We start from the raw sequence: 27749 nt of genomic DNA on the forward strand, positions 1-27749 counted from the left end.
GTTTTTCTAGGCGTTTTCCAAAAAAGGCCATTTGGAAACTCCTAAGGACTCTTGGTGACATGGTCACACACAAACACACACCTCCCCCAGATCAGAAGTAACACAATATTTGATAAAACCAAGATGATACAATCTTTAGATTCAATAAAAGTTCTGGAGCGAGAACAACATGTCGAGTAGTAGAGGTATACAGTGGCACGGATACACTTCCGTATTTTAGTTGGTACTCCAGGAAGTCCAGAAAGCGCCTAGCCGGCCCCTGATTGGACGAATGCTCGGAGCGGTACCAAGGCAACGGGCAGATATCAAACACCCCATTGGCGGACGACGGGGGACCGTGGGCGGGGCTTAGCGAGTGGCAGAAACACAGAAAACTTTGTTAGCTTCTTCGCTAACATCGCAACGTCGTCTGCTGAGACATGACAGGAGCGTGAAGCGGCGCGACACGAGCCATGGAGAGGTCAGACCCGGGTCCTCTGCCCCCGTGCGCGTGCCATTACGCTTTTCTTTTTACCTGAAGTTGACGTGGGTTATTTAACGTTGACTGGCAAGACGGCTAGCTAGTGTAGCTGAGGCTAATGTGATGCTATGGCTAACGTTGATAGAGTGTTCCAGAACCAATTGAATTCAACGCCAGCTGACGATGTTACTGTGCCGTCGGCTATATACCGTAGATCGACTTGTTTTTTTTTGTCGTTTAATCAAACAGAAAGACAGAGTATGAAGGTGTTTGGCGTAACGCTGCTAATTTACTGAGTTGTTGTTTTCAGAGTTTCCTCCTTTTCCTTTAACTCTCCTCCTCCAATTCCTCCTCCTCCTCCTCCTCGACATGCTACCTCCAGTTGTATACATGTATAAAAAAGCAGTGTCGTATTTCAGGATGGACATTTGCCAAGGTGACGATGATGGAGACATGTGCAGATGGGCCACTTCAGTAAGTGAAGCCTGTGACAACCAGCATGCATGAATGCAGAGCCCTGTGGTGCCTCAGCTTTTAAATCTCTGTTAAATCACACATTTCACTTGATAACACTCAATACGTCGATGCTTTTCACTTGTGATGATGATAATAGTTCAGTTACTTGCTTGTATGAACATTTCACATTTTATTTGTAAAGCCCATATCCCCAAATCAGATCTCACAGGAATTGACAAAGTGAGACATCCTCTGTTCTTAACCCTCAGCAAGAGTAAGGAAAAACTACAAAAATAACTATTAACAGGGGAAACAAACATAGAAATCTCAGAGAGGGTCACATGGGAGGGATCCCTCTCCCAAGACAGACAGAAGTGAAGTAGATCAAACTGAGAACATCAAGATAAAATCAAAGTATTTACAACATTGATTAGAAGAAACAGTTTGTAACATAATGGAAAAGTGAGTCAGTGTTTACAGTATTTGCACATAAGAAAATGTCCAATAGAGATGACTGGGGCAGCAGTGACAAATTCATTGAGGAGTTATTGTCAGTCATGGTAGAATATGTGAGGAGGCCTTGGTACACAGTCAATGTTTTACATAATTTTACCTTAAGTAGCAACTTAATCAGAATGGTGACGAGGTCTATTGTACATGTCCTGAATGAACCATAACCCTCAGTTAGTGAAGTCACCAACTACCAGTTTATGGAAATGTCTATTTAGGCCACTACAATTAATATGGGCTGTCTTGACATTTAACGAAATGGTCTTGTTTCCTTAAATACACTTTTTACACCAGGATTAGCTGGAAAAAGGAAGCAAGAAACCGGCTGTTTTTATGATTTTTCTTTTGAGATATGTGGTTCTCAAAGACAGCCATACTACGATCATATGATATAATACAGAATATGTTGCAATTAACACAACCTCTACAGCAGTAAAATGCAACACACACATTAATGTAGCAGTGATATTAATCCAAACACAACATATAACACTGACTGGGACCATATCTCTGCATAACCAATACTGTTTGTTTTGATACTTAAAAGATATATTGTATTGTAATGCTATACTGCTTGAGCAAAAGGGCCTAAAATTATTCTTTGGATTCAAGAAATTGTGCCAACCCAACCTGTGTTTGTAGGTGCTGCTGAACAGCAAACATGAAATCAGCGCTCGAGTGCAGCAGTTTGTGGAGGAGAGGATGCAGACCACCATGGTATGGAATACACTAATTATGGAATGTTTGTTTTCAGTCAGCTGGAGTGTGACCTGAGGGGTGAGGAAAGGATGGTCGATTAATAAAGACGCATTTGATCCGCTGTACAGTTTGCTGTGTGGCACATGTTGACTGATCTAACATATTGGCCAATGCCTCTGATTAGTGAGAATCCAGCAGGCTTGGCTCCATCAGTTTATGACTGATAGCTAATGAGCATCAAGATCAAGTTTCATTTTATGCACAACTATTTAGTTTTAGTATTTTTCAAATTAAAACAAGCCTTTGTCATAACCCAGAGGTAAAACATGATCTGTTCATATTTTGTAAGTGAGGACTTTAAACATTGATAATACCTTTTTAAATTGTTGTAACTGTGGTTTTGAGTTTCAGTCGACTTTGGCAAAACTTTTGATCAGCCTGCACAAAGATCTCTGCGTCTGTCTTTAAATAGAGCAAAGGAAGCGGTTTCCTGTCAACGGCCTTTACAAGTTTTTGTAACATCCTATAAGGGCCTTACTCTCATACGAGAAATTACATTTCACACTCACTTCTCTGATGTGTTTATTGGAACTGCTTCTCTTCTGGTCATTAAGGACATTGCTGCTGTTGGTTGTTCCTAGTTTGGAGCTTGTTGTGCTTTGCAGCTCAGGGATTTTGTGTTGCAAGTTTTCTGGCAAATCAGCAGATTTCACATGAAACGGCTTAATAAACAGATTCAGTTCCTTTTGTGTACTTTTCATTTCCTGATCGCTCTCGAGAAGTAGTTAAGGGTGTATTATGATTTTTGTTATCATTGTGAACATACAACTTGCACAAAACCTGCTTAGAAATAGTATATCATATCCAACAGGGACACAGCTTTGGATGTTGAATGATTATTAAACCAGCAGCTCTAATGTTCTGTGTGCAACTACACTGCATTCCCCTATCATGTGACTTTACTGTATTTGTGATGCTCTTATCTGTCTTTTAGCTCACTGGTGTGCTGATAGGAGCTGCAGTCGCCGTCTCACTGATTGGCATCGTGGTCCTCTTCCTTTACAGGAGATATAAGCTTGGCCGTGAGTCTTTCAAACTAATTGTTCGTTTTTAAGCCTGGTAAAACTGAACCTCCTCCACTCTTATTGTGATATTTTGCTGTATCATCAAATGCCAATTAGGTGTCTGGACATCGCCCCACCTAGCTCCTATATTTGTTTTGTGTCTTGTGTACTTCAAGTGATGAGACTCTTTAGGGAAATGTGTGTGTGTATATATATCGTCTTCAGTTTTCTTCATAATGTGATCTTAACACATCTATATGCATTTTCTGTCACAAGGTAAACAACAGCCAGGTGTTCGTCAGTATCGCTTCAGGAATCGAGATAAAGTGCTCTTCTATGGAAGGAAGATCATACGAAAGGTTTTCTCCATTTTCCTTTTTTGTCCTACAAGCACACACAAACACTTGCATTCTGATACATTCACATTCTATGTAAATACAGTAGGCCTTTATTGTCACTAGTTTTGCTGTATGAATCCTAAGTTTCTCTCCATTAAAACTAAATGTAATCTTTTTTTCCCCAATGGCTGAGTGGTGTTATCATGCATGAAATTAAGTCTACTTTACCCATCGGCCATTTTTCAATATATAACATCAATGTCATGCACACCAATACAGTAAGACTGAACATCTAAGCGTAGTATTGAACATAGATCCTCATATTAACAATATCTTTGTCAATCAAGTTTTCTATATAAACAAAATGTTTGTTTGTCTGCAATAAATGTGATAACAAATTTTTGTTTGTAAGGTCCAGACGTTGTCGTTGATTCCTCCCCCCACCTCCACCTCAGTATCAAAGCAGCCGCAGCGCATTCGCAAACGAACCAAAGTCCTAAGCATAGCTCGCAAGTATGTATATCAATCCTTATTTAAAATGTGTTAATTAAAGAAGATGTAGCATATTGATTATTGGAATTAATTTTTTTTATTATTACATTTCAACAGAATCCTTCGGATCCGTAAAGACCCTCCCACCCTGCAGCCCAAGGAACCCCCTCCCTCACTGTTGGAGGCTGATCTAACAGAGTTTGATGTGCAGAGCTCAAACCTACCCTCTGAGGTCCTCTACATGCTGAAGAATGTCAGGTAGAGTAACAAAACCTTTGCCACAGATTGAGCCTCTTCAGATGTTTTTTCTTAACCTCTTTTTTTCTACAACTTGATGTAGGGTCTTGGGGCATTTTGAGAAGCCCCTGTTCCTGGAGCTGTGTCGCCACATGGTGTTAATCGAGCTGCAGGAAGGCGAAGGTCTGTTCAGGCCAGGAGACGATGACGACAGCATCTACGTGGTGCAGGATGGACGACTCGAGCTCTGTATCCAGGAGAACGTATGTAGATATTCAGTTAACCTTATCAAACCAAATTCATTTGGTTTAGTCATATTGTGGTTCTTGACTACCTACACTTTATACATTAGATCCCATTGTGTATAATAAAAATGTATAAATGAGACATTTTTAATAGTTTGTTGATGATCACTAGGATGATCAGAAGTGAGAAGGATAGACTGGCAGGAAGTAGAGCATTTAAGAATCCAGTGTGTGCAGTCTTTTTAATGGTGGGATTTATATGCTGTACATGTTGCTGCTGATTGGGCAACACCAAACGACAGAAAACACACTTGGAAGCCAGTTGTTCACCTGACGCAGGTGTTCCCAAGGAGAATCTCTGGAATTAGTGCCACTTAGACTCAGGTGACATCAATCTCTGCTCCTGGAAAGTACTCTCAATTGTACTTGTAGAAAAATGTTAATCAAATGCACCCTCTCAAAAGGCATAAAAGTGGAAACACAAAGATTGTTAGCAGAGTTGAAGAAAAGGTAAACGTTCCTCCTCTTTGGAACTGACTCTAATACAGCAGAAAACATTATCCTTCTTAAAGGGTCATGCAGGTCAGGGAATAAAGTCTCCTACAGAAGAAAAACTGTGTGGACACAAAGACACAAGCGTTTCTCCAACACTAAGATCATGGCTGATGATAAAAGTTAATCGGGTTAGTGAGAGGAATGTGAACCTTCCTCTCAGCATACATACCAACACTGACTCAACAATAGTTACATAATGGGATTGGAGGAAGTTGGGCCCCATGAACTAAAGTTTGGATCAATCCTGTTGTTGGTGTAATTTCTTGTATTTGCGTGTTTTCTTTAGAATGTTCCAGAGACAGTTGTGAAGGATGTGCACCCCGGAGACAGTGTCCACAGCCTGCTCAGCATCCTGGACATCATCACTGTGAGCTCTTTATTTCTCTTCCATCTTCACATCCGGCAACTTCATCTCCTTCCGTCCTCTGATCTGTCTGTGTCTCTGATCTGTCTCTTCTCTCCACTGTTTATACTTCCACCCATGCATCCCAATTGGATTCATTTGAATTCTTTTGTTTATTTATTGCCCTCACATTCTGCCCAGGGCCTGCCTTGTTTTGTTTCAATTTCCTGTTCATTCACACTGTCCTTTGTTCAGCCATTTCGATGACAAGTTTTGAGCTTCCTCCTTCAGGAACAGAACAGACACAAGTTTTGCTAACATCTTACTTGACTCTAATAATTTCATTTTTCAAACATTGAAAAGTTAAAAACATTGAAATTAAAAGGAAGAGACACTTGTTGGAAATGGAAATTAAACATTAAAATAGCTATTATCTTATATCTTTGGACTTTTAAGGCAGTAGCTTACTTGTAAACTTGTTTATAATTAATCATGCTACAGTTTTAAAATGCTGTAAGCACCAAGTACCAGTAATATATATATATATATGTGATTAAATTTGAGAGGTAAAACTGTCTCAGTCCAAATAATTACTCCATGTGCAAATCCAATGAGGTGTTGATCAGCAGTTACAAAGTTCAAGTGACTGTGCTTATTTTCTAACTTTTTTTGTCTTCTGTTTGTCAGGGTTATCCAGCTCCATATAAGACTGTGTCAGCCCGAGCTGCAACGCGCTCCACCATATTACGTTTACCTGCATCTGCCTTTGAGTCAGTTTTTCAGAAATACCCAGAGACGCTTGTGCGCGTCATTCAGGTAACTGATTGCATTAATTAAGATGGATGACCAGTGTGCAGCATTTTATTTTGCACTGAGACGAAACTCTCTTTAACACATCGCTAAATAAAACACCATCATGTTAATCTCATTTAGATGTAACCACAGTTTGATGTTTACGTCCTGCTCTGTTTATCTGGGTGTGTTGCAGATAATCATGGTGCGCCTCCAGAGAGTCACCTTCTTGGCGTTGCACAACTATCTGGGCCTGACAACTGAGCTCTTCAATCCGGTAGGAGGGAAGTTAATTAGTACACAGGAATTTGTGGGCAATCACACACTGTTACGCAGAGAGGCTCTTGTTGAATATCAAAGCACCAGTCCTTATAAATTTGTACATAAACAAGCACAGAAGGACACAAAAACTCGACCACACACATGCAAGCTAATTTCACACAACATTAAGCACAGCATCATAACTCAGTCCTTCATAAAGGCTCAGTGAAAATTAATACAAATGATTAGAACCCCTCCACAGAAAACAGGAGGACCAGCAGCTTTCTCTCATTTTATTATCAGCAAAAATATTCTTTCATGTTGTCATTTTTGGGAAAATATGTCAAACTTTTACAATTGTTCATTTTGAATGTTTGTAGTTATAAGTTTCCAAACATCCTGAAATATGTAATAAATTAAATACCATTTAATGTTAATATGAATGTGATGTCATCATCTGGAGGGTGTCACTGATGTGTTGTTATGAGCACAACTGGCACAACTTGGAAAAATGTATTAATTTTATTCAAACCAAACCATCACTTCCCAGACCTATTCTTTCTAGAAATGTGTAATGTGGCCAAAACCCAGTGACCTTAATGTCTAGTCTCCTTATGAATTTGTTCTATTGCCTTTATTGTGTATATACATATGTATTGTTTGACTGCAAATGTCACTGTAGGCCAGAATAACTGAAATGTGGACCGTAACTGATTTTTTTTTTTGCTGCCTAATCGACAGGACAGCCAGGCAGTGCCCTTATCCAACATAAACAGTGTTATGGCTGAGGCAAATTCTGGGAAGACGACTCGTCGGCTTCACTTTCAAGACGAGCTACCTGCTGGGACTGTGGAAGGCCCTGCAGAGTCAGGTCCGGCAGTCACACACATGCACATCATTTCAAACGTATACTAACGCACACTTAAAGCTGTGCTCTGTGTTGATCCAATGTTTGTATTTCACCTAACATTAAACAGATGGTGTGAAAGATAGCCCATTAAACAGCCACAGGAGGCAGCGGTCCCTCACCATGCCCCCCGACTGCACAGGTGAGACACTGTCTGGGACAGAAACAATCACTAAATGTCATCTGTTTTCATTTCCTGCACAAATTTATCACCGTCACTGATCTGAAAATAAGGACCCACACAGATATGCTTACTCATAACCCTCCTGCTCACAGGCAATGACCTGAACATGGCTTGTGAACGAGCTCGAGTCTCGATAGATGAGCCTCCGTCCAGTCCTGTTACTCAGAAGGTAAGTCTCCCTTGTCATGACGGCAGAGCTTAGAATTGTAGACGGAACATCTTCATTAGTCTCGCTCCTATGTCTGTGTCTCTAGTCCAGTCTGAAGAAGAGGGTGACGATGCTGCCCACGCCCTCAGAAGTGTTTCACTACACAGACAGTGGGGGGCAGTCTGATGCCATCCACCTCAGTAAGAGCAGCACAATCCTCCAGGCCGCTAAGAGAGACCTGCTGGGAATCATCCAGCTGCAGGTGGGAGTTTGATAGCAGAAAATTCATATCAACTGGTATAAATATGTCAGGGATTACATCATTGCAAAAACAAAGATCAGATTCATTCTGCTTGTACAGTATGTTGAGCAATGTGACACATTCCGATGGCAGCGCTCCAGCAATAGAGAGCAGTGTATTTTTGCCAATAATAAGCACATATTCTGAATATATTCTTCCTTTTGCAGGATCCGACTCTGCTCGATGGTAGAGTCACGCTTCAACACGTCAAAGCAGGTTCTGTGGTTGCTCGTCAGGGAGACCAGGTTAGAACCACATCAAGAGTGTTTCAGTTGTTTCTCAACACATTTTCCCTATTGGTTATTGATACTTGTTAGTACTGACGGCAGGCTTATCCTGTCTGGTCTGTAAAGCTGCAGAAATATTTCTGATGACTTGTCATATCACCCAAGACTATGATAATGATTGTTTATCACATTTGTCGTTTCTCTCCACTGCGCTTTAGGAGGTGAGCATCCAGTTTGTGATTTCTGGACTTCTCCACGTTTACCAGCGCATGATTGACCGTGAAGAAGAGACATGTCTGTTTGTGACGCACCCTGGGGAGCTTGTTGGCCAACTAGCTGTCCTGACAGGAGAGCCCCTCATATTCACTGTCAAAACTCAGCGAGACTGCAGCTTCCTCTCCATTTCCAAAACCCACTTCTATGAGTCAGTCGTGCCCACACTCATCCATTCAAAACACTGTCGAATTAAGATGACAAAACCGTAAAAGAACAATGATAACGGTCTGTGGGGTTTCTATTACCTCCTTTTTACTCCTGACTGTTGTCTCTTCCTCAGGATAATGCGTGTGGAGCCAAAAGTTGTGCTGAATGTTGCTCACACAGTGGTGAAGAGGATGTCTTCTTTTGTCAGACAAATAGATTTCGCTCTCGACTGGATGGCCGTGGAGGCTGGCAGGGCTGTCTACAGGTACTTTGCTGATGGCATTGTAAAAATGTTCTTTCACAAAACACAGACAACTTTAAAAACAATATGTCATTCATGTAGGAGCAGGAGTATTTTATTATATCAATTCTAAATCGGTCAACAGTGGAGACAGCTAAAATCTTAAATCTAGTTTTGGGTCACAAGCTTGTTTACAGATATATGGTGGATTAAAGTTGTCTTTTTTTTCAGGCAGGGAGAGAAATCCGACAGTACGTTCATAGTACTGAGTGGCCGACTTCGCTCCGTAATCATGAAGGAGGACGGCAAGAAGGAGCTGATAGGAGAGTATGGACGCGGTGACCTTATTGGAGAGGTAAGGACCATGGAGGGGAAAAGACACATGGGAAGGCCCCTGGATAGCGGGTGAAAAACGATGAATATCTACCTCTAGTATCCTCATAAATGTTGATGACAGTAGATCAGCAAAGACAGTGCTGACTTTTGATTATGTATAACAGAAGGTATTTTAATTAACAGTAGTTGGTCATTACTTTCAAAGCATTGGCTACTGCCAGTAAATAAATCATCCATCCATTATCTTTAGCCCTTATTCTGCTAGCGTCGCAGGGGTGAGCTTGAGCCAATCCCAGCTGACATGAGGAGGGGAACATCCTGGAAAGGTCACAAGCGTATCGCAGGCCGAGCTACAGGAACATGCATTCATGGTCACATTCACACCTACAGGCAATTTAGAGTCTCCAATTAACCGAACCCCAGTCTGCATGAGCTTGGATTGTGGAAGGAAGCTGGAATATATCCGGAGTAGACCCACACAGACTGGGCCACTAAATAAAACACATCAAATGAAACACCTACATAAAACTGCATTAACAAAGTCACCTTACATATATTATTCTAAATAATGTTTTTACATTCAAGTCTGTCGGACTTAAAGCGTGTGAGTGTGCAAACAGCAGAGGTCTCCTCATTTCTCATCTGGTCTTGTAAGAAGAAATTCTGTTTATCTGTCTGTTTCTGTTATAACATATGAACACTTCCCAATGCTGGTCCTTTAAAGGGGTTTACATCTAAAAATAGATACTGATTTGCCAGTTTGAATAAACCACGTGAAACAGTCACTGTGGCTCTTCTGCCACAGCGCCTGCAATGAAAGCTGGGTTGATGGATGCTATGGTTACTGTTACCTGGAGAAGGGAACCAGTCGTCGTGGCTTCTGTGGGAAAAATGTTGTTAGAAAGGTGTCTCATATGCAGAGACATATTTTTAGTACTTCTGCATTGACGTCAAGTGTTGATTATGAGATGGAGAGATCTTATTTATAGCGTCTTGATTAATTCATTTCTTTTGACTGGAAGTTATCTCTGAAAAGTTTGCAAGTGGCAAAACGAGGCTCAGCAATTACGGACACAAAACGGAATTTGACACGGGGTATTGATATCTTTATGTGAGGCTCTTTTTGGAAGTACATCGTTACATGTTGCAATCAGTGTTTATGAAAGACTTTAGAGATTTATATAAACAACTATATAAACAACGAAATGTGTCCCTCTTTTCTCTGCAGGTTGAAGCCCTGACCAATAAGAACAGAGCCACCACCGTGCACGCTGTACGAGACTCTGAGCTGACCAAGCTACCGGAGGGAGCTCTCAGCTTCATCAAGAGGAAGTTCCAACAGGCAGGGCTAACCTCCAGTGTTTCAGTTAATTCAGTCACAACAATCATAAATCAATCAATCCAATTATATTTGTATAGCCCATATTCACAAATCGCAATTTGTCTCATAGGGATATTTCCTTTTTTTCTTAATAGACCAAGTCTTTGTAGTAATTTTCAAAAGCTTGGAAAATGGCCTTGATTGAGTGTCATGATTAATTTACAGCCCAATGTTATTTGTATTACTCCTTACGATTTCTATTAAAATAAGATTTTGTAATTAAAATCAAAATTTTATTTGCTGTACAAAATGAAGCATGGCTGTGTGCCTGATGAATAACACAGAGCTGCTCCCCCAGGTTGTCACCAGGTTGATCCACCTACTGGGACAGAAGATCCTCCAGCAGGTCAACGGTCCTCTAACAAGTTCGTGTCTCTGCATGTGCAAAGTTTTCGTCTATTATGTCATTATATCTGTCAACACACCGTGTCTCATCCAACACTCAAAGTTGTCCCACTGGTTATGTTGGGAGAGGCTTGTCTTATATGTACTTCATGTCTCCAGCTCGCAGTTTGGCGGTCCACACTCCCGGCAGTAAATGGGACGCAGGGAACCAAGCATCCAACCTCTCAACTGTGACCGTCCTGCCTGTTTCAGAGGAGGTCCCTCTGACTGCCTTCACCCTGGAGCTGCAGCATGCGCTCATCGCAATAGGTACAAATTAAGACGGTGATAATTTTCAATCTCTCAATGACGATGTTTCATTCCGTTTTTTATTTGCAACAAATAACTAATTAAAACCAAACCTACTGGAAATATGAACACGTGAACAAACATCAGTGTGATAGGAACTACCTAAAACGACAGAAACCATCTTTGAGACATGTATGTATTTGACTTGGCTTCGTCCATGTCCCTTTTACTAACGAGGAGGAGGTATCTATGGTCTCACTTTTTGGGAGGCGTCTTGTTGTCCATTTTTATGAATAGTTTATGTCATAGATCTTTCGAAAACTGAATGGAACAATCAAAGAAGCTTCTTTGAGAATATTAGGTTGTTTTGTATTTATTTGAACAAATCTTTTTTTTTTTCATAGCACCTTTAGACACGTCACCTGTTTTAAGTCAAATGGATTAAAGTGATTGACAGTAACAGCTTTGATATGCACCATACAGGCCCCACTCTTCTGCTGACGAGTGAAGTCATCAAACAGCAACTTGGAGCTGCAGCACTTGACAGGTACGTTTGTGGCACAAGGTACTGAACAAACATGTCAGCATCTTTTCCTCTGTCCTACTGCTGTTTGGAACACTTTATTTTCTTTGGCCTTCCTCTCTTTGTCACTCATTGATTAAATTGTGTTCAAGTTTGCTTTATTGGCACAACAGCAATATTGATCTGTGTGCTGCCAGCAACCAATGCCTCCAGGCATTAATAGACTCCTTTTCCTCTTCAGCGTCCATGAGTACCGTCTGTCCAGCTGGCTGGGCCAACAGGAAGACCTCCATCGTATAGTTCTTTACCAGACTGACTACACACTGACGCCATGGACACAGCGGTGCATCCGTCAGGCCGACTGCATCATCATTGTGGGAATCGGGGAGCAGGACCCTGCTGTCGGGGAGGTGAGGTGTTGAACTATTCATTTATAATTATAACACAGATCTAAAAAAAAATGCAATGATGTGAAACAGAGGAAAGGAGCAAAATCCAAAAATTTGAGAAACTGTAACCAAGAAATGTCAGGAATTAAGGAAACTGAAAGAACAAAGCTGCGTTTTCTTTGTTATAAATACCATAAGAGACCAAAACCAACAATGCGGACGAATGTTGGGAGAGCAGGTCTGTCTGCTCTGATTAAAAGTAATTTCCCTCATGAATAATGGTTAAACCCAGAGGCTAACCACCACGATGGTCGCACGGGCAACCATTGTGATGTTAATGGCGTTAATGGTTTATATTTTACCTTTGGGCAGGGGAGGGTGGGTGGATGTTGTGAAAGAGTGGCGGGCAGGGCTGCAGAGAAAGTGAGTTCATGTCTTGCTGTTGAAAGACAGGTAATTGCCTTCATGTGGAGAAATGGCCGCAGAGGAAAGAAAGGGATGGGTGCCTGTATAATGGGAGATGGTGGGAGAAATGGAAAGATGGATCAATATTAGGTTAGGCACAGAATGAGTCATTGCTCAGGGTTGATTTTTATCTTTCAGGGCACACATACACATACACACGCACACACACACATACACACACACACACACACACACACATACACATCGCCACACCTTTCACATACACTACACATCTAGCAGAGGGCAAGTTCTGTGTACTGTGTGGCAGATGTGACCTTTTAACCTTTTTTATGTTACTATTGTCATTCAAGTGCCTCGTATAATAAAAATGACCCCCTGGGGAATTGCACCAGAAAAAGTATAATGATATCTTTGATAGCACAGCTGAAATTACTACTCAGCATAAACATTAAACTGAATCACATCTGCTGATTTTGTGCCCACTTACAGTTTGCTGTATTTTTTGGGGGCTGGTGCTCATTATTCCATCTGTGCAAGCAGGAGTCCCTCTGTAGAGAAGTGTGGGGAATAAACCGTTGTCAAAAATCTTTGCTCGATGCCTTTTCCTCTAGCTGGAGCGCATGTTAGAGGGAAGTGCGGTACGTGCTCAGAAGCAGCTGGTGCTGTTGCACAGAGAAGACGGCCCCCAGCCCAAAGGAACTGTGGACTGGCTGAACATGCGTAGCTGGATCTCCAGACACCTCCACCTCTCCTGTCCCCGAAGGGTCTTCTCTAAGAGGAAGCTGCCCAAACTGGTAGGAATGAAAAATGGTGTTTCTGATCTCTATCCCCTTCTGGCTGTCCCCTTCTGGCTGTCCCCTTCTGAGCCTCTTGGCATCTTATTTAACATCTTCATATTTTTTTTATCATTCATTTGATTCCCCCCCCCGTTTTTCCACTCCTCCTCGCTGCTTTTACGACAGCAATTTCCTTTTTTTTCCAGTTGGAGCTGTATCAGCGTGTGTTTGAGAAGCCAGCTGACCGCCACTCTGACTTCTCCCGCCTGGCTCGCGTCCTCACGGGCAATGCAATCGCCCTTATTCTAGGAGGAGGAGGAGCAAGGTAACAAAGGCCTAATGGGTCTTATAAATGTCAGACTGTCATTTTTATTTCTTAAATGTTATTGCTCGATGGTACATCTCAGGCTTTTTGGTCAAAACCTTAAATTCTCTCTCTTTTCTTCCTCATGTATTTCTCCACCCTCCTGCTCAGGGGCTGTGCCCAGGTGGGGATCTTGCGAGCTCTCAGCGAGGCCGGCATCCCGGTAGACCTCATTGGCGGCACTTCCATCGGGTCCCTCATGGGGGCACTATATGCTGAGGACCGCAGCCACAGCCGCATGAGGATGAGGGCCAGAGAATGGGCAATGGTGAGAGTCAACGCAACTGACACAGCTCGACTCTAGTCTAGTCTTAAGAGTCAAAGGCAGTTTGATGTGCATCACATATTGTATCTCTTCTCGTCATTGTTTAAACTCAGTATTTTGGGGGGAGTTTTTCCAGAAGGACGGTGGCTGTTAACACTTTGACACTTATTGACCTTGACCAAACATTTTCAGGATGTTGCACAACATCATGCAGCTTTGACAGACGAGTTACAAGTGTTTTGTCCTTACGTGTCATTTTCTAATTATCTCTAAAATCCCTCAAACTAATTGTGACAACAATTATAATTAAGGAGATTAGCAGAACTCAGTTTTTGGAGAAGAGGAGCAGAGTTCAACAGCTCCTTCTCCACACGCCCTAGCGTCTTTTAGGGAGGAATATTTTCAAGCACTCACTGCTGTAGTCAGTCTCTGTGAAGGTAATTCTTTCTAACAGCAAATGATTTAATTCTAATGCAGCTGAGGCCTTAACTCTGCTGTATAATGAACCGTGCTGTGCTGATTAACCATCAAATGCGATGAGTTAGTGTTTTTCATGCAGCGCTTGATAATTTTATCATTGAAACTCAAGAGCAGAGCCTTTTTTAGTTGTGATCCTCTTCAGTTTTTGTAATACTGTGAACATCCATGGAGCCATGGGAGACACCTGCTCTGTGTGCAGGTCTGCAGGCAGAGCAGAGCCGGATTCGTCCTCCCTCAATGTACCCAGCCCCTCCTCCTCCGGCCTTGTCCTTGGTTCTGATCAGTCCCTGTAAAAGCAGCCGGCTGGTTAGCTGCTCCTTTTAGTATTAAATTAGAAGAGCCACTGTTGCAATAAAAAAAGGGCTCTGTTCTAATGACCTAAACGCATGGTCCAAAGCACATGGCACAAGTGCTTTAAGGGCGAGTGCAAATCCACTTTCACTAGTTCAACAGGAAATGAAAGTTTGATGCGTCAAGTGCATGTTTCAGAAGGGTTTTACTTAGAATCTTAAATAATCATTGGTGGGTTTTGGGTGAAACATGCAATAAACCTATCTGAGTTATCTTCTGTTCACTTTAAAAGCCAAATAAGTAAGTCTGCTGAAAGACTACAACAACTAATTAAAGCATATGTACACACCAAGAGGTTGGCATATTGAAAACAACTTGTACAAGGCCCTTAAAAACAGACCATCAAATCTTCTTTTACATAAAATTCAGTTTTGAGTGACTAAATATGCTTTGTTGATGATGAAACAGTGCATTCTGCAGTTGCATGGAACAATGAAAAAAACCATTTGACCTTTCATTTCTCTACCCTGCAGGAAATGACATCAGTGTATAAGAAGGTTCTGGATTTAACATACCCGGTCACATCCATGTTTTCCGGAGCTGCCTTCAACACCAGCATCAGCAACGTCTTCAAGAGTAAACAGATCGAGGTGAGAGAGCTTTTACTAGGGACCCGACACAATCAGAGCCCCGAGAGGCCAGTGAACGTTTCAGGAGATAACGATGTGAAGAAGGGATGAGCGAACGTATCGTCCACTTATTATGTTGATCTGTTTGGATGTAACCTTTTGTGTACGCAGGACCTTTGGATCCCATATTTCAACATCACCACTGACATCACTGCCTCGGCCATGAGGGTCCACACTGATGGTAGGTCACCCAAAAAGAAGATTTTTAAAACTCAAGTGGTATTTGGCCCTGCAGATGGTTTCTGTTTTTGTATCCGATATCTTCTGTCAGCTCAGATAAACTGACCCTCTCTTTGATCCCATTCATGTTTAATTATTATTATTATCAGTTAAGTATGTATTGCTGAATAGGTATAGGTATATATAACTGAATGAGTTGACTGTTTGCTGTTTCAGGCTCTCTGTGGCGATACATCCGCTCCAGCATGTCTCTTTCTGGGTATCTCCCTCCTCTCTGTGACCCCAAAGATGGACACTTGCTGATGGACGGAGGATACATCAACAACCTGCCTGGTTTGTTACACTCAAGCTTTTTGCAGACATGAATTCTGGAAAAATTTACATTTTCCAGATATTTTACCAGGGGGCTGCAGGAGACGTTTTTGGAAAATGTCATGAACTGACTAGGACTCACAAATATAATGTCCAGACTTTAGAGCATGTCTGAAAGCTGCTTCAGTCTTTTTACTCATCGTACTTCATACCTCGTTAACCATTTTTTCCTTATATACTTAAAAATAAACTTCCCCATGTCTATTTTACATTCACATGTTTATTTGATTGATGGTATTTTCTAACCAAACTTTCATTGTTTCCCCGTCCTGCCCTCTGTCTCCTCTCCTCTCAGCTGATGTGGCGCGCTCCATGGGGGCCAAAGTGGTGATTGCTATTGACGTGGGCAGCAGGGATGAAACCAACCTCACTAATTATGGCGACTCACTCTCAGGCTGGTGGCTGCTATGGAAACGCCTCAACCCCCTAGCTGAGAAAGTAAAGGTAATGGATTGATTAAATACAAAGATGCAACATACTGTGCAGGGATGTGTCTTACAGATAAATGAGTCCTATGAATAGCAATGAGGATATCTTTGGAGGTTTGTGTATTTAAAACAGTGATGCATATATTCATCCCTACACTCGTGGTCTCAGGTGTTGAACATGGCAGAGATTCAGACGCGGCTGGCTTACGTGTGTTGCGTGAGGCAGCTGGAGTCGGTGAAGAACAGCGACTACTGCGAGTACATCAGGCCGCCAATCGACAGATACCGCACTCTGGAGTTTGGAAAGTTTGATGAGATTGCCGTAAGTTTGAGAACCCTTGTGATTCTGATTTCTATTTTGTGTCCTCCTCAGCTGAAAACTATTTTGTTCCGTTTCCTAACTTTGTTATGATAAAATGTATTTCACTCCCACAGTATACTCGGAATTCATTATATTTTCAAAATCTCAGGTGTAGAACAGGATACTGATATGCAAGTGTTTTTGTTTGTCTGGGCGACGTAGGAGGTGGGATACCAGCACGGCAAGACTGTGTTTGATGTTTGGATTCGCAGCGGAGTGGTGGAGAAGATGTTGAAAGACAGACACCAGGAAGACTTCCACAACACCCAAAGCAAGAACAGTGTAAGGATGAAGGGGAATGCTGTAGAACATGTGATAAGAAAGTCATTAAGGATAATTCAATGTGAAGCAACAACAGAGGCCGGGACCTACTTTACTTGTGATTTGCCAAATGTCTCTGAATAATGAGCAAAACAAATGAAAAATATCACCAGATTTCGAGGCTGAAAATTAGAGGTTCAGCCTGTGGCCTGTGTTAAAATGAGGAAATGTGGAGCATTTAGTGAACTTGCACTCAAGTCAATGTTTCACAAATTAGCACAAAATTATCTTAAGTATCGGAACTTTTGAAAAGATTCTGCAAGAAACTGGCTATTTCAAAGAAAGAATTTCACCGACTATGTTTGCTAGTGGTGGATTGTGAGGCTGCCGTTTAAAACAGGGTTTGATAGTTTCTCTATCATCGAGATTTTGGACCCAGAAGGAGAGTGGAACTCCAGCGAGCACAGGTTCTCCTAGCTACTTATATCCTATATCCATTTTCTCATTAAATGTTAATTTCAAGTCAGACCTAACATGGAAAAGTCGCCTCCATGTTTTCCGGAGGCGCATTAGATTCCAGCAAGAGTGGGAGAGTGAGATGTTACTTAAGACCCAAGCGAATCAGAGCTGAACTGTGGGACTAAAGAAGAGTGAATCAGTTTCAGCTGATTACAGTTTGATAGCAGTGGGCAAGGATAAGCAATTTAATCATTTATTTTGTGTGGATGCACTCAAAGAAAACTGGAAATGAATTCAAGAAAAACAACCAAGTTAAGCATAATAATAACATTTCTATGCACCAGATGTCGTATCATACCCAGAAATCACAAGTCTTGCAGGAAGTTCAATACATTATCAATAATGACCCTTCATTTAAAAAGCGTATATATCACCAGCAATAACCCTTGCTTGCATTATTACAACCAATGAAAAAAGTACCGTGGAGAGAAATGAAAGTGTTCTTACAGACTTAATGTAATATGAGGTTGAACAGCTTACTAAAGTAAAATGTCCCACATCAGATTTCACATTCTCTCTCATTTCCTCATGATCCGTTTTCTCATTGGGATTCTCTGCACGTGTAGTCGACCAAATGGTTTTACTACACTGGTACCATTTTGATCTCATTGTTACCGCCTCTAAAATATATCCTCACTGTCTCTAGAATATATCCTGACAGTCTGCCACAGTCTGTTGTTCACATCCTCATATTTCATTTCCACGCTGCTGATAAAGTAACAACAATAAAGCTCTGAATCCGTCAGCTCTTTAAATACAGGGAAATTCACCATAGAGCAGATTTGTCCCCTAGCAATGTCAAAGAAAAACAAAAAGGACCAACTAAACAAGACAGAATGATGAAGACATGTGGAAACATTTGCCTCCAATTTAAACAAAAATAGAAAGAGGATGATGTTAGAATCATACAAGATGACGAAGGAATCCTGATAAGAAACTAACCAATGCACCTAAACAACAGTGGAGAGAAGAGTGGAGCTGCAGTTATAGTCGCAGATTGGAAACCAAAAGACTGTTTTATAAATAAATCATCTTCTTCTTTAAAACAATAGCCATCCCACATAGGCGGATAATGAGTGTTCGTCTATTTTCAGATGCCACCGACTGTAGGGTACAACTCTCAGGGGAGATAATGCATCGCTTCTGTTCTGTTTATGTTTCCCAGCTCTGTATGTTCAACAGTCTCGCACAAAATCAAGAGATTTTCATAAAAAAAGGGCGAGTCTGTTGTGATTAAATGACAAAATGCGACAAACACAATGGCTGCGTCATAAATCACTGCAAGTCTTTAACTTTAAAATGTAACTTGTTGAAACCTGCAGAAACCCAGACATGAGACACACTATAGTCAAAGAAATAGAACCAGTCCAGCTCAGATCAGACGTGCTCAACGGGAAAATACTTTATCTCTACTTTGTCTGCTTTACTCCATTTCTTTTAATGATCGGTATAATTGTATTTTACATTTTGTAGACTGGGCTCATTGAGCTGTGGAAGAAATTTGTACGGTCTTATTTCTCATCTCCGGACTGAAACCAGTGCAGGTTTCACATCCGAGCAGTAAGAAATGTGCGAGACATCAGCACCAAGCTGCTGAAACTGAGACTTCAAGATTTCATTCAAAAAAGCCGCTTCCGTCACTTCGTCCTTAGAGAAACTTTTATTTATACTTTCATCATATGATTTCAGTGTCATGAACAGTTCCAACAGACGAGGTGTTGACACCTGGCAGCCGTTGCATCGCAATGGAACCAGTTCATGAGCTCATACCCACAGATTTACATGACATCAGAGTTCCTTAAACAGTGTTTTTCTAATGAATGTGTGTGTTTGTGTTTGACTTTCAGGTGTTGACGTGTCCCAACGCTTCCTTCACCGACCTGGCAGAAATCGTGTCTCGCATCGAGCCAGTTAAACCTGCTGTGGTGGATGATAAACGTACTGACACACACTCCAACACTCATTTCATTTTTTTATCTCAAACATGTACACACAGTGTTTTTGAGATACTATCACCACCTCTCCCCCATGTTTGTCTTTCCACTGCTCGCTCCCTTGTTCTTCGATGCGTTTTTTGTTTTCCTGTCACACTCTATTAGCAAACGCATCAGTTTCACATGAAAGAGGAAATGGATTGCTGCAGCCTCACTGCAGAGGAAGAATTAGAATATCAATTATGTGCGTACACTGAACACACTCAAAGGATGTAACACACGGACGGAAAGTGGGACCTGTGCAAATGCAACAACTCAAATTACGCACTTACCCTCAAATAGAAACAGTTTCCATACATACATGATTTATATTTAGAAACCAAGTTGAAGGGAAACATAATGAGACATCAAGTCTTTCCTATTGTCGGCTCCACGTAGTCACAGAAGAACATATTCACCTACAACATTCTGTTTTCTCCTTCTCCTGATCAGAGGAGTCAGACTACCACACCGACTACGAAGAGGAGGCGATGGAGAGCGCTCCGTCCGACATGGAGCTGTACAGTCGATACGGCGAGCCCACTGAATGGGAGGAGACTGGTGACACGGTGCGAAACCCCACTTGTACTTAAGCCAAAACTCAATTGAACCCTGAGTAATGTTCCTCCCTCCTAAATAACTTTGATTTAAATTTATAGAATTTGAATCAGGAAAATACAGGAATATCAAGCAGAGATTTGGATAGTGCCAAATACATTCAGGAATCGACCTGTAGAAAACCCAAGATGTGTATCGCAGTAGCAAATGTGACATTCAGTAGAAGTCTTTAAGCACTTTTCTTTATGACCTGATTAAATGTTATTCTATATATATTATTATTCTGATTATTCCTCCCCTAACTGATGTCCCACCTTCCGATCAGCAGGATGAGGATCTGGATTTGAGCCGCAAACGTCGCATAACCAAACTCACTGCCAGCGAGTAGAAGTTAGGGGCCCGGACACTCCACTGGATGTGCCGTCAAACCAGGAAGTCCTTTCCAAACAGTCCATGAAGTGAAGACAGCACTAACAACCTCTGAAGGAGCAGGTCATCACGATTTAACCTGCCTCTCGTCGCCTTACATTCCCCTCCACTTTATCCCGAGTCAAACAAAACCTCCTCCTTCCTCCCCTGAGACTATCAGAGTGACCGTGATTACCAGTGTGCCCTCTGTAACGCGGCCTCGTTAGCCGTGTGGCTCACAAGCTCAATGCACAGCCCTTGAAAAACTTCCCACGAGCGGTTTACTCACATTCACATCTTAGTCTAAACAGGAGCAGCCGAAAGCTTCATCATTTCTCTTGTTGAGAGTCTAGATTACTTCCTGTAGCTTAACATGCATTAAACAAGTCCGGTGGAAGATGAAAAGAAGATAGAAAACACCCCTGAAATATTGATCACAGGAAAACTATGAATCTTTGTTGATTATATTCGGAAAACAGAAGTTACAGAGTCAGTTCACTAAAATAGAAGAAAAGTTGTTTAGTCATCTAGACATTTAGATCCCTTTTACATCATCATCAATGAGATTAAACTCACATAGGATTCAAATACTGGAATTATTCCTCCTCATCCGTGGTGACTGCATATTGATACCTTTAGTGATTTGGGAGTTTAAATGGAGCCTGAACCAAAAAGTGCATGATTAGTGAGCCCCGGTGAACTGTGTCTTGTAATCGAAGCTGTCTTTGCAGAGTGTGTGGTGATCGAGGGTCCTTTCATTCACCGAGTGTGCCACAGATTCCCTCAAATATGCATGAAATGTGGGATTTTACCAGGAGACGAGGGACGCACTGCACACTCTTTATTCTGACAGAACACGTACCTCCACCAAGGCTCAACAATCCCACATTTAAATTCTTTAAATCCATATTTTTATTTCTTAAAAGAAAAGTCCTGGATTCTACCCTTGATCTGAATCCACGCCACGTTGTATTGGGTTCTCTCTCCTGACCCAAACCACATCCTCTCACCAAGCTCCGTGGTAACCATCCAGTTCAAATGAAGCTTTAAAAGTCTGATTTGATTTCTTTCAAGGATATGGAAAGAGTTGAAAAAGTGCAAATCTAAATCCTTTCATTTCCTTGTTTTTGCCTTTCTGTCCTTTAATGTTTTGTAGACACAGTTCAAGTTTTGATCAACTTTCACTTTTCAATCAACATGAATTAAAAATATGCACAGCGGCTATATTTGCGTCAGCGGAACAGTTCTTCACTTCTTCACAGGAACATCCTGTCATGTTATTTGTCCAAAACGTCTCTCAGCTGCTTCTCACTGATTTGGATCTAATTCACTTTTGTTAAAACGGTGAATAATTCACTGTTTCATATTTAAAGCAAGAATGTATACAACCTCAGCCGTACACACATTTATGCACTAGTCACCACAGTTGGACAATCATTCCAAAAACGCAATGCAATGCACAATTAAACTAACCGTTCTATATCCTTGATTTAACACAAATCTCTTTCATTCTATAGCATTTTATATAAACAATTATAATAATGAAAGATCTATGTGATGGCAATTCATTTAACAGATTAATCTTTAGGTCTATAACATGTAAAAAAATAAATATATATAAATTAAGGTCACAATAAAGTTCAGATCACACTGATGCTCAGTTTCATATATGTCTTTGAATCTGGAATCATCAAATAAAAAACCACCTATACAATGGATAATGTGATTTTCAAAATAGTTGGATTAGTTTCCTCATTTTAAACAGAGATCCTGTTATATTGCCTTTGAGAAGACCCGTCCTTGGGGCATGGTCCCACTCATGAATGTCGCACTGGAGAAACTTCACCGCCCACACGTTCAGGTCCAATCTTTGCGACCAAGGACGTGAATAAAACATTTGCTGCCCGTGGCAAAGCCGAATCCACAGCATGGCTCTGTGGGGGTTTCCACTTCGAACTTTGACCGGCAGCATTCTCCTCATCCAGGGAGGTGTGATCGTTCCCCTCTGCAGCTTCTGCTCGTTTACACTGAACCAAAAGAGCCAAGACATAGACTGAATTCAACTTCCTCCTTTTACACAGACATGGATCTTACTCTGACTACCTCCACTGCCGACACGCAGGCAGAAAAAGCCCCCTGACTCATGTGTCTTTACCTTTTATACTTAATGCCCCCCCCCCCTAAACAGGCTGTAAAAGAGGCCTCGGGTATAGTTTACAAGTCGGACAACAAAAAGCTAAATATTCTAACGCAAGACTGAGCAAAACATTTTGCAGTAAAACGATAATCTTGTTACTTATCAGCCGACGAGTACTGTGTGTCACAGTAAACCGTGCAACAAGCTAATATCAGCCGGACCAATTTACTGGTCCCACTTATCGGTTTATCAATGCAACGTTTCTTCTTCTTTTCCCACTCGATACTGAACGAAGCTGCGATCTTTGTGAATACGGCTTCTGCCTCTTGGACAGTCGCAGAACGCCTGTGATAAACACTGTGGGGCTTCAACAAGGTGTTGTCTCAACACAGCCTGGACACAGAAAGTGTGAGGACAATATTTAGCTGGTTTTACGAATAGGGCGATGGTGTTGTGTGTTTTTTTTTTTCTTTCTTCCAGCTTTGGGTGGTTTCCAAAAAACCGAGCACAATGAATTTATCGTCCGGCTGTTTCAAGTTCCTCTACTTTATTAAATGGGACGTGGTAATGGAGGAAGTGATGTAATGTGTGGAACTGTGCCAAGGAGTTAATGCAACACAGCCTTAAATGACCCATATGGAAAACAACCACTCGTGCCCTCATCTGGCATTGATTTATTTTTGCATTAGTAATATTCAATCGTAAATTAACTGTTCCTGTGAGCCTGTACTGTATGACGTTGTCTTTATTTATGTTATTTGATAAATATTGCTATTGATAAGCATTGTTACTAATAAACCGTTTATTGTTGTACTTTTGTGTCTTTCATTTTTCAATTAGTTTTACTGTAGAATAAAAAACATTTAGGTTAAACTGCAAATCATTTTTTGAGTGAATCAGTTGATCCAACAATTGTGAAAAAAAACTCCTTTAGCATTCTTTGTCAGATGAACACTTTAAAAACAGAAAGAGTAATTATCTGTTATTAAAACGAATTAAAGTCATTTCTGCAAAAGGAGCATTTGTATATTTATCTTTACTTGAAGCAGAAAACAGGTTTTGGAAAATGATTCTCCAGCAGAGGAGTGACACGTTGACAGCTTCCGAAGATTAACTTAATTATTGCTCAGTGCAAACATCTGCAAATAAGATTGTATGTTAATGAGAGTCACCTGAGTAAATTACACATTGGGAAAATGAGTAAAACATCCACTAATGAGGAGATGTCTCCGCTGGGAGGCTCGGCTGCTCAGTGAGAGCAGGACTCATCACTGGAGCTGATGATTATCTGTCCTGCAGAACAATAATTCATCCAACCTGCAGTAAATCACCGCTTCAATTAGAGTTTGATTCAACCTGTTCCCCCCCCAGTCTGGAGGCTGCAGGTGGTTTGTGGGGCCGCGGACATTCATTACTTTACACTGAGCAGCTTTGACCTGTGACGAGTTAAAACATGTCTCAGTGTTTCAGTGTTTTCTCAGGATGTTCTCCTTTTCAATTTGTTTATTCTGAAGGATTTTCTCTCCAAGTTGACATCTTCCATGTGTAAACTCTTTTTTTTTTTTATCCTTATCAAACATTTTTCCTGCTGTATTCTCACATAAGGTTCACTCAGACATTCCAGTTTTTACTTGAAGGCTGACAGGAAAACTCTGTCAATTTTCAGGAGCAATTGACTCATATTTGTTTTCTCGCGTGCGGCCCCTCTGGATAATTTCAAGAACAAGATTCAGCCTGAAGAAAACAGAGATGATCATAAATGAAATGCAAACACACCTGTGAGTCTGTCAGCAACATGAACACACACACACACACACACACAATGGATCGCACACAACAATAGATTAATCCCACTTTATTGATGTGTCCTATAATGAGCTTTTTAATCTCCCACCCTCCCCGGGGAGACGCAGACTTGCATCAGCTAATTAATGAGCACACACAGGGGGAATTTAGGTCGCAGGAAGGAGCTAGGACACGACGAATGAGAGAGGGAATAAGTGACGCTGCCTTCAATCAATACGTCACAGGGAAGAAAATCGGAGTGGCCAAAGGAAAAAGAAAAGAAAAACCCTGGGGGTGAATGAATCCAGGCTTCCAGGAAATTAGTCTTTTGACAGAAGAAGACGAGGGTGGCAGTGAACAAGAGGCGCCACAGAGCCGGCGTGTTGGCAGACAATGGCCCCACTCTGGACCGAATCACTGGGACAGGCAGCGAGGGAATTGGAGAGACGTTTATGGACGAATGAGGAGACGAGGGGATGTTTCTGACCCCAGACGGACAAACAGTTTGACTTATTGGAGGTTAAGTGTGACGGACCACCAGGTCCACATACAAACTGTACTCCCCCCCGTGCCTCTCACTCCTCTTCTCTGGCCCACAGGCTTTCACAAAAATGGGGACAGAAGGGGCTTAAACAGGCAAGTGGGTCACACTCTGGTGTTGCTGTGGGTAAAGCACCTCCGTGACAGGTGAATGCAAAAATAGGTCAGAAAGGTTCCTCTCTGGAGTTACTGGATGCTTTGATATACGTGGCGCCATCCCCTGGTTACAAATGCAGGAAAACTCCAAATGCGCAGCGTCTAATTTTGGCTTCATGTTTGTGCATTAAACATTTATACACAGTCTATGATCCAAACTGAAATATCTCCACCTCTGTTCGATGTCTTTCTATTAAGTTTGGAAAAAACATTCATGGTCCCCAGAGGATCTCGCGGACTTTGGTGATGCTCTGACTTATCTTGTAGTGCTAACACAAAACTGAGTTGGTGGTCATCATACACATTGTACCTGCTTCATCATTGTGAGCATATTGAGGTAGCTGTGGTTAGCATTTAGCTCAAAGCAGCAATTTACTATAAATTACAATAAATTATGGGGCGTGTTTCAACTGACCAGGAAGTAAAATTCCTCTTCGCTCAATTGGATAGACCTACAACCAATCAGAGCAACGTAGTATGTGACGTATGCTAAGCAACGCATTGTGAGTTATTTACTAACGCCGGGTTCACACCGGACGCTTCAGCGCAGCGCCAAGCCTTAAATAACAGCTGGCTCCCATCCACTCCCATGTTAAAACTTTGTGCCGGTCACACCGGAGGCTGAAGCACCGCGAGGCAGCCTTGGCGCAGCGTGGTGCTTCAGCCTCCGGTGTGACTGGCACAAAGCCGTGCAGCGATCTACTGGATCAACGGATGATATTATTAGCGCTGCCCGGCGGTTCAGCGTCGCTTCAGTGTCCGTTGTGAACAGCCAAGCGCCGGGGCGATAGGGATTAGCGCGGTGCTTTGGCGTCGCCTCCACGTTCTGTGTTCCTCTTTCAAAATGAATGCGCTGTCGATGTCTTCTAAAACAGACTCAATGGCAGCATCTACACATCTCAGCTCGCCAGCGGCAGGCATGTTTGTTGAAAACGAATTCAACCCGAGGGCACTGTGATGACGTGGCTGATTACGTTACCGTTGATCATCTGTCAATCATCGTATAAAGCCCGCCCTGACAATCTGATTGGCCCGGTCGGGCCATAATTTTTTCCCAATGGAGCGACTCCAGACCGAACTGCCCGACCAAATCTGTTGTGGGCGGGGCTAAGTTCGTCTGGCATCCAGGCTAGCAATTTACAGCCTTAGTCCTACATTCACAATTTTAAGAATAACCAGCTTCTCCCCGTAAATAAATCAGTAGATTAAATCGATGATGAAAAGGACAAAATATTCAATTCATCTATCAACTCATCACAATAAATGCAATTGTGTGTTTTCTGCTGCAGAGATCACTCCTCTAAGACTCCAGTGTCCTACACTAACCCCAGCATATGACAGCTATAACCTCTGGGGATTCCATGACTCCAACCATTTGAACCCTATTGATGAGTTCTGATAATAGTCCATAGTCTTATGTAAATACAGAGTTGGGGAACATGGGGCCTTGAGGTAATAGGACCTATAATGTGTCATAAAAATCTGAGGAACAGTGGATCCCTTGAACAAAGAAATTAGTTTGAATCTATGAATTCGTTGCAGGTGCAAAAACAAATGACCTGCTTGCTGCTTCCTCGCTCTCTGTTCTTTAATCCAACACGACCATGTTTAGACAACAAATGCAGCCAGACACAAATTAGAAAAATAAGGTATTTCTTATGTGTTTTTTCTTTCACAGATATGACGCAATCAATCCGACTCGCACCTCCTCGTCCTTTTACGTCTTGAACGTGTGTTCTGCTTGGTGACACTTGAGATCCGTCCACCAGAGCAGAGGAATCATCTCCAACTGATCCTGAGTCGAGGCCTCGCGGGGGAAATCGCTCTGCTGCCGCCTCTTCTCTTCACTGCACCACTTGTGTAACCTTCCCCCCCCCCCCAATATGTCTCTGCCATCCAGAACACAAGACTCTTAGTAGATTGCTCTTGATGGATGGGATTCTTCCCTAAGTGCGGCACCGAGACTCATTTGGGACTGGACCTGTCTGGGCAGTGTTTTATTGCACATCACCTGATTTACATGTGTGTGATGTTCCCGGCTGCAGTTGAGCACAGATGCAAATTGAATGTTTTGTGTTTGTGTGGCGCTCGGTGTGGACGTGGCTCAGTGATTCTGAGCTCAGGGCAGAAACACAGATATGTCAGCATCCAGGCGTGTTATATTGAGTCATCTATATTATGATCTACAGGCTTAATAAACTAGTTAATTATATCTCAGTCTATGTAGAGCTGTTATGTGGTATTTGCAATAACTGAAAAAATACCTGCGGCCACTTTTAAAGTTTCGTAACGAAAGTAGCAACCAGCTTCACCACAGGCCAAGCAAACTATTAATACAGCGTTTATCAACAGATTTGAATCATCTGTTGATTAAATATGATTTACTTCCACATCACGTCTGACTCTGTTCCTTCAGCAAATACATATATTCAACATCAACTCTCCATGTACAGTAGAAAACAAATATGTGATTAGTCATGTACTCAAATGGCAGAGTATGTGGGCCTGGATATGACTCTGCAGAAACCTAGAGAGGCTGAGACTACAGCTGGAGGCGTGTGTGTGTGTGTGTGTGTGTGTGTGTGGGTGTGTGTGTGTGTGTGTGTGTGTGTGTGTGTGTGAGAGACTTCAGCTC

The 27749-nt window shown here is 41.9% G+C and overlaps 1 protein-coding gene across 1 annotated transcript; it reads left to right on the plus strand.

Annotated features, from left to right (window-relative positions):
• The first annotated feature begins 328 nt into the window (after positions 1-328).
• On the plus strand, positions 329-23446 carry pnpla7a (patatin-like phospholipase domain containing 7a). The gene is made up of 36 exons (XM_053411856.1): positions 329-460; positions 880-934; positions 2069-2143; positions 3120-3207; positions 3466-3548; positions 3940-4040; positions 4137-4277; positions 4360-4519; positions 5343-5423; positions 6087-6215; positions 6388-6468; positions 7194-7323; positions 7430-7501; positions 7636-7712; positions 7798-7953; positions 8160-8237; positions 8438-8643; positions 8776-8907; positions 9115-9238; positions 10448-10561; positions 10899-10965; positions 11105-11254; positions 11717-11780; positions 11998-12166; positions 13183-13365; positions 13554-13672; positions 13823-13979; positions 15281-15397; positions 15548-15617; positions 15833-15949; positions 16284-16432; positions 16586-16738; positions 16940-17059; positions 19405-19495; positions 19984-20099; positions 20417-23446. The coding sequence occupies exons 1-36, from the start codon at positions 453-455 to the stop codon at positions 20474-20476; spliced, it is 3993 nt and encodes a 1330-aa protein (XP_053267831.1). The 5' UTR covers positions 329-452; the 3' UTR covers positions 20477-23446.
• Positions 23447-27749: the final 4303 nt, after the last annotated feature.

Source organism: Pleuronectes platessa, chromosome 19, assembly GCF_947347685.1.
Source record: "Pleuronectes platessa chromosome 19, fPlePla1.1, whole genome shotgun sequence".
Taxonomy (NCBI): domain Eukaryota; kingdom Metazoa; phylum Chordata; class Actinopteri; order Pleuronectiformes; family Pleuronectidae; genus Pleuronectes; species Pleuronectes platessa.

Bases quoted from the DNA above. Each gene is read 5' to 3' on its own strand.
- pnpla7a (XM_053411856.1), top strand. The intron at 7,713-7,797 runs GTAAGTCTCCCT...CTGTGTCTCTAG, and splicing joins CCAGTCCTGTTACTCAGAAG to TCCAGTCTGAAGAAGAGGGT. The intron at 8,908-9,114 runs GTACTTTGCTGA...CTTTTTTTTCAG, and splicing joins GCTGGCAGGGCTGTCTACAG to GCAGGGAGAGAAATCCGACA.